Genomic DNA, 7,000 nt, shown 5'->3' on the forward strand with positions numbered 1-7,000 from the left:
ACCCTCAGGGCTCGTTATGGCACGGAAGGTAATTGGGGACAGGAGGAGTGGGCTGTGGTGCCGTGCTGCAGCCTCTGGCGCTCGCCCCGGCCCTGGGAGAGCCGCCTTCGGTTGGGATCTCTCTGCACTGACCCATCTGCACCCTAACCGCCTCGCCTGGGTGGGGACCATGGTCCCGGCTGTCCCCAGCTAGGTTTTACGTGGAGCCTCTTCCACGCAGCTCTTCATCTCTGAGCTGCCCTGCCTTGTCTCCGAGTCCTCCCCTGGGAGGGGCCGCGCTCTCTGCGACAGGTCCCTGGGGTTTGGAGCACCTTGTGTGAAAACAGAAGCTTAATTCTTTTTTCCAGCGGAGCTGGTTTTAGTGAACTCGGCTGACCTGGATGGAAGCAGTAGGAAGCAGATCTCTTGAGGATCCTAGGTCGTGCCTAACGAGGACTGGAAATGGCAGGTGGAGGGATGGGTTTGGCGCACACACGTTCCTCGCCCCTCACCACCCACTTAACAGATCCCCAAGGTGGTTCCAAGCAGCCACGACAGTGGTTCCTCTCGGACGTGGGTTTATGGGCGACGTCTTCTACTGTGGCGCCCTATAGTAGAAAACTAGGAGACGCTTCGTCCGCCTCTCAGAAAAGGCAGTGCTCGGCGAGAGCAGTGCAACCGCTCATCTGTAGGACAGCTGCCTTGGAAGTCTCTGGTCTCACCTGCTGCTGGGGTGGTTTAGTGGGTCTCCATGAGCAAATCCGCTTCTCTAGGTGGCCTCGCTCAGAGCTGAGCTCTCAGAGTCTTCCAGGGCATTGGATTTGGGAGCGTTGGGTGTCACTGGGTGGTTTTGAGATTGTTGGGAGCTCCGTGTTCAGAAACTGAAGTGAGGGCAAGCTGCAGCGCTGCTGTCCTTCCTGTAGAGACCAGCCTTTGTAGGTCTGCGGGAAGGACAGACGTCCCTGGGGCTGGCTGTCCTAGAGCTCTTTTTTCTGACCTGCCATTGTATTTTCTAGCCTCTGGCTTCCCTGCCCACAGCTGTGTTAACCGACTCTACGTGGAGCCGAAGGACTAAAGCAACTGCTCTTTCACGTGCATAATCCTCATGGGTTTTTTTTGGTTTTTTTTTTATTTTCTGTGGTTTCCTTGATATCAGAGCACCTCTTCTTACAACACCTACAGAACTTGTGAAAATGTTCCCGTCTGCTGAGTCAGATCTGCATCAAACTTCTGACTTGTCTTTCCGCTCTGTATCCTGTGCGATCTCCGCGTGTTACATGGCCGGCAGTTGCTTCAGTCGCTAACAGGCTGCACCGGGCTCTGCCTCTCCCTTTATCCTTAATGTTAGTCTACAGGTGGTAAAAAGTCTACGCCAAAGCAGAGCTTCCCTTGAAGACTTTGTTTCTTTCCAACACTCGGGACTTGCTTGCGTGGTTCCCGTAAGTTGTGGGTTGTTTTTTTTTCCTCAGGCGTTACACCTTGAATATTTTTTTTTTTTTTGTTCTTGGCAGCTGATTCATTTAGAAATCAAACCGGCCATCAGGAATCGGATTATCCGAGAGCTGCAGGTGCTGCATGAGTGTAATTCCCCATATATCGTGGGTTTCTATGGAGCCTTCTACAGCGACGGAGAGATCTCCATCTGCATGGAGCACATGGTAAGTCCCCGTTCCTCCTCTGCAAACTGCTGCTCCTTGGATTGTTCTGAATTGCGTCTCCCTGAGACTTGAAATTGCGGGCGAAATGGCTTAGGGTGCTGGCAGCCGCGATGGCTCCTTGCTCTGGCTGCAGCAAGGCTTCTGTGCTCCTGGTAGGAGCTGCACGCTCCTGCTTAGGTATCGAAATGACAGAGCGAGCGACTTTTTGGAAAGCGGAAGCAGAGGTTTGGGGGTTGGCCAAACGGAAATGTTGTAAACCCGCCGCTCTACAGAGCTTGCCGTGTAGCACAGTGTGCATTTTCTGTTGTCTCTGGCGGAGAATAGTGTTGTCGCCCCTCCGGATCAGTGCTGACAGCATCGTCTTTGCATTTACCACTCATGGAAAGGAAGCCGAGAACTAATAGCAAGAAGTAGAGCTGATAGAAGATAGCATTAAAATAGCTTTCAGCGAGAAGCTTGAGCTCTGATCACCAGATATTTTTTATTTTTTTCTGCTGTGGAAGGAGTGTGCTCGATGCTGAGTCGCTGCAGACAGCTGAGCTGGGATGCCACGTACTGCTTATATACCACTTGCCCTCCCTGGGCATGCTTGCCTGTACAGCCAGCTGCTCTGTTTTCCTGCCGGGGATTGGCGTGTTGGTCATTTCGATGTTCTTTATTTTAGGATGGTGGCTCTCTGGATCAGGTGTTGAAAGAAGCCAAAAGAATTCCCGAGGAGATCTTGGGGAAAGTCAGTATAGCGGTGAGTTACGGTGGCTCTTCAGGCTTCCAGAAAGGATTGGCTGGGCACGGTTTTGGGAATAATGCTTGTGTTGCCTTAGGAAGCTTTCTTTGTTTCCCCATACGCGTTGTCCTATCCTGACCTAGGGCAGGAGGCCATGGTGTGTGCGAGAGGGGAGGGGGAAAGCATATTCCCAACCACTCTCCGTAGCTCCGACCCCTTGCCTTGCACTGGCTGGTGTTGGCTTCTCCTGGAGAAGATTTGGGTGAGGCTTTCTCGGGCAGTTAACCCAAGATCTGTGATTGACTTGGTGATAAACTGCAAACCCTGAAACACGTGGACGCTCTGGGGCTGCTTTCCTCGCCGAGCTGCGGTGTGGCAGCACCCCGAGTTTATGCGACGTGTCCTGCCGAAGGGGAAAGCACTTCTCTTCCTAGCTCTGATCTCATCCGGTCTTTGGTTTCCTTCTAGGTCCTGAGAGGCTTGGCGTATCTGAGAGAGAAGCACCAAATCATGCACAGAGGTGAGAGGAGGAACCTAAAAATAACTGCCTGCGGTACAAGAGCCCTGTATTTTGCCTAGAGTCGCGCTTACGCTCTTCTCTCTTGCTGTTGTCAGATGTGAAGCCTTCTAACATCCTGGTTAACTCTCGAGGAGAGATTAAGCTGTGTGATTTCGGGGTCAGCGGTCAACTCATCGACTCCATGGCAAACTCTTTTGTGGGAACTCGGTCCTACATGTCTGTAAGTTCCTTTCAATTTCTGGCTGGGTTACTTTACAATTTGGGTTCGACCCGGCTCTTACAGAATCAGCGTGTAGTGTCCCATTCGCTCACGGTTTTGCTCTGTGTTTCCATCCTCATCCGGACTGCCCCGTTCCTGGTTCACGTTGGGGGTGAGCCCGGTGCTTCGAGGCATTGTCCTGTGCCGGGGAAGCCGACACCTCCGCATCCTCTGGAGGAGTCAGTCAGCTCCAGCCTGTGCCCGGCTAGCAGCAGTGCACGTGGAAGCGCAGCGGAGACTTGCAGGAAAGACGTTTCGGATCCTACAAACACTTCCGTATTTTGTTTTTGGCGAGCGTTTGTGGGTTCAAAAGCATCTTCTCTTTCTGTATGCAAAGTTCTGTCCAAAAAAACTGAGCGCGGCGGGGGCGCACGCACCCCCTCCGCTGCTTTCACCATGTGCACTTGCTGGCAAAATGGGGGGAAACCAGTTTAGTGCAGCTGGGTTTTGGTACAGGCTAATGGGAAATAAAAGCCAAATTGGAGTCAGCCAGTGAGAGTGAACTGGGGGAAGAGCCGATTGTGCCTCTCCTTTAAATGAGAATCGTAATCGGCGTCAGCTCAGCTGCGGACGACAAGAGTGCCCCCGACAATAAAATTACCTCCTGGCCGGCTCCCAGTCCCCAGGTCCTGCTGGCTGAAAGGCAGAGGGGGGCGGGGGGGGGGGGGGTGTCTGCTCCCCGCACCGTGCGTGGTCGTGGCTGGGAACGAGCGGTGGGTTATTAGGGAAGCCATCAGACTACGCTTCCGTGCTTAGGTCTGAGCTGCTCTCGTATTTTGGGAATGGTTATTCAAGTACAGTTATAGTTAGACGGTGGCTATTTAAAAACAATATCTCCTTTGCACTCAGCCACTGGGTCTGCACAGCTGACTCAAGCTGCCAGTATGGATGACTTGCATTGATTTATTTATTTTTCATTTTTCTTTTTCTTTTTCTTTCAATGGTAGGAGCCTAGGGTGGATTTTCTGCTCCTCAAATTCCTCTTGGGTATTAACGGGGGGGGGGGGGGGATTTTTCTTAATAAATGGAGTTCATTAGATCTCAGCACACAGAGAAAGAGATTCCTACTGTGTACTCCGGACTCCGAAGTATAAGCAGCTGTAAATGCTGCTCAACGGTAGCTGTTGATTAGATGCGTACAAGTGTTTTACGTTTGCACGTGATCTTTCTTTTGCATCCCCTTTGCCCGTGACCCCTTTGGGACAGTCTTTTCGCTGGAGGGGTGGAGAGCTGAGATGGAGAGGCCGTCGGGATATCGAGTCTCATCTGTTTAATTTCAGTGCATGATATTTAGGACTTTGCGTATTGATATTCTGTGTCGGTGTGTGTTTCTGTGGTCTTTCCTTCCAGCCCGAGCGGTTGCAGGGCACCCACTACTCGGTCCAGTCCGACATCTGGAGCATGGGTCTGTCGTTAGTGGAGCTGTCTATCGGAAGGTACCCAATCCCCCCGCCAGACTCCAAGGAACTGGAAGCAATATTTGGCCGTCCTGTGGTGGACGGGGCAGAGGGAGAGTCTCACAGCATCTCGCCGCGGGCCAGGCCCCCAGGACGCCCCGTCAGTGGTAGGGGCTGTCGTATGCATTGGAAACAACATGCAGACGTGGGGGAGAAGGGGTCGGGTTTTGTTCGGTGTGGTTGGGTTAGCCAAAGGTCGTTTTGGATGAGGTTGTGGCGGGGAGGTGAGTGTTTCTAGGGAGGCCCCTCTCTGCAGAGCAGATGGAGCCGTGTCCGTGCTCCACCAGAATCCACTCTACCGCCGAGGTTTGCAATTCCTAACGAAGGCAGGCGGGAGTCTGGTCTCGCATGGGGAGGTGAGGAGATGGCTCTCGGGATGCCAGACACGGTCTATTAAGATTTTTGAAGAGCTCTGTTTATCTGCCTTTAGACCCTGCTGTGTCCCACGAGAAAGCTCAAGCCACGCAGCAAAGCACCCCGTGCTGGGGACGGTGCAGGCTGTTGGGATGTGGACCCCTTGGAGGAGACGCTTTGAGGGACACTCTCACAGCCCACCTTGCTCCTCAGGCTCTGCCCGTGCTGCCGACAGGTTCCTTTCAAGCTAGGGGCAGCTTTTTGGGAACAGCTTTGCTGGGAGCTCTCATAGAAGTACCAAACTGGCACGGGGGTTTGAAGGAGACTCTGCTTGAGCCATTTGCTTGGAAGCAGAAGGCTCTAGAAGCGCTGCCAGCCTGCCACAGCAGATGGGTCTGGTACTCTCCAAATGCTCCAAGCTAGGAAATAAATCTGGACTATAGGCACGGTGAAAGAAATCTGAAATCTCAGAATGCGTTTGTTTTTCTCTTTGTTATTTTTTAACCGCGAGTCAGTTCCCAAGTGGGTTGCCTCTGCCTCTCCCAGCAAAAGTCCCACAGCACACGTGCTTTTCACACGAGAGGAGGCCCCTCGCTGTCCCCGAACAGCCTCTCACCATTGTTTTTGTCGTCTTAATCACACAGGCCATGGGATGGACAGCCGGCCTGCGATGGCCATCTTTGAACTGCTGGATTATATAGTTAATGAGGTGGGTATTTCTTTACCGTCGGCTCTGCCGGGCTTCCCTGAGGTACCACAGTGTCGTGTCCGCTCTGCTGTGTCAGGGTGGGCTCCGAAACCTTCGCTTGAACCGGGGCTTTTCAACAGAGAGCCCCTCTGGGCTGCACTGACGTCCTTTCCTTCTCCCCTGTTCCCTCTTCCCATCTCTTTGTATCGCAAAAGTATCTCTGGTTTTGGAATGAGGCTCTGCAGGGGGAAGTTCGTAATACCCTTGAAAGAGGAGAGCAGAGAGGGGAGCTCTTGGCTGTAATGACCTGCTCCTTCTGCAACCGGCCGTTTCAAACGTGCTCCTGCCTAGATCAGCAAAGGATGAACGCTCCCTCTGCGCAGATGCCGAGGTCGTGCACGTTTTCTCAGATGAAGCCCTTTGAATGAGGGTGTGACCAGTGCTAAAATCCCAGGCTGAAATGTCCTACCGGACTTTCAAGGTAGGGTCCATCCCACCAGCAAGTGAAAAGAGCAGCTTCCCCTTTCAGGGTGCTAGGAGTTGACCCCCAGTTATCGTTTCTGGAACGGCTTCGTCCGCCGTTGGGCGTTGCCAGAGCTGGGATTTGCGAGGTTGGATCCAGAATTGTGACGCTGCAATTTCGGTTCTCCCGGCTTTGGCGGCGATTCAGCGTGGGGTCCCCCCGGCTGCACGTGGTGCTGGGGCAGCAGTTTGCTGCCAGCCCAGCCGCGTGCTGCCGGGGGAAGAAATGGCAGGGAGCAGCTCCCTGGTTGTGAAGGGCAGCTTGGAGGCGGAGGAGGATAGCTGTAGAGCAGGGCTTTTCTGCAGCTCATTAAAGACTGTAGGTGACGCTCTGCTTTTTGACCCATTAACACACAGTGATGCAGAAAACCCTTCTCCTTTTCTCTGCAGCCACCTCCCAAGCTGCCGAACGGAGTCTTCACGCAAGATTTCCAGGAGTTTGTAAATAAATGGTAAGGATTTCGTCTTACGGCTGAAGGTGGAGGCCTGTATGTACTCCCTGACAGCTCTGCAGGCTGCCGCTCCACCCAAAAACGTTCAGCGTAACGCAGTATTCTCCGTGCTCCGTAGGTGATCTCTCCCTGGCTGCGGCGTGATCCTGCATCGTGCTGGGAACTCCTGCCCTGGGAAGGGGTTGAAATAAAAGCAGTTTATTTGTGGTGATGCTTTGCAGTATCCCAGCACCTTCTAAATACGAGCCTGGCAGGGGGATGGTGGAGCAGATTGCTGGGGCTGTGAGTCACCCCGCAGCCTTGCAGGCACCAGTCGATGGCGTACACCATCGACTTCCAGAGCTCCTGAGGCGGTGGGGGGGACACCTGAAGATGCTGCCGCAGCTC

At 53.4% G+C, this 7,000-nt stretch overlaps 1 protein-coding gene across 1 annotated transcript; it reads left to right on the top strand.

Moving 5' to 3' along the window:
* Positions 1 to 4: 4 nt before the first annotated feature.
* LOC143174060 (dual specificity mitogen-activated protein kinase kinase 2) lies at positions 5 to 6,866 on the top strand (the record flags this gene model as incomplete). Its single annotated transcript, XM_076364147.1, has 9 exons — positions 5 to 28; positions 1,491 to 1,637; positions 2,302 to 2,379; positions 2,830 to 2,881; positions 2,977 to 3,101; positions 4,491 to 4,704; positions 5,596 to 5,660; positions 6,552 to 6,613; positions 6,732 to 6,866. Coding segments are annotated over 9 exons (771 nt in total), but the record flags the coding sequence as incomplete, so codon positions are not given.
* Positions 6,867 to 7,000: the final 134 nt, after the last annotated feature.

This window comes from Aptenodytes patagonicus, unplaced genomic scaffold (assembly GCF_965638725.1).
Source record: "Aptenodytes patagonicus unplaced genomic scaffold, bAptPat1.pri.cur scaffold_650, whole genome shotgun sequence".
NCBI lineage: Eukaryota > Metazoa > Chordata > Aves > Sphenisciformes > Spheniscidae > Aptenodytes > Aptenodytes patagonicus.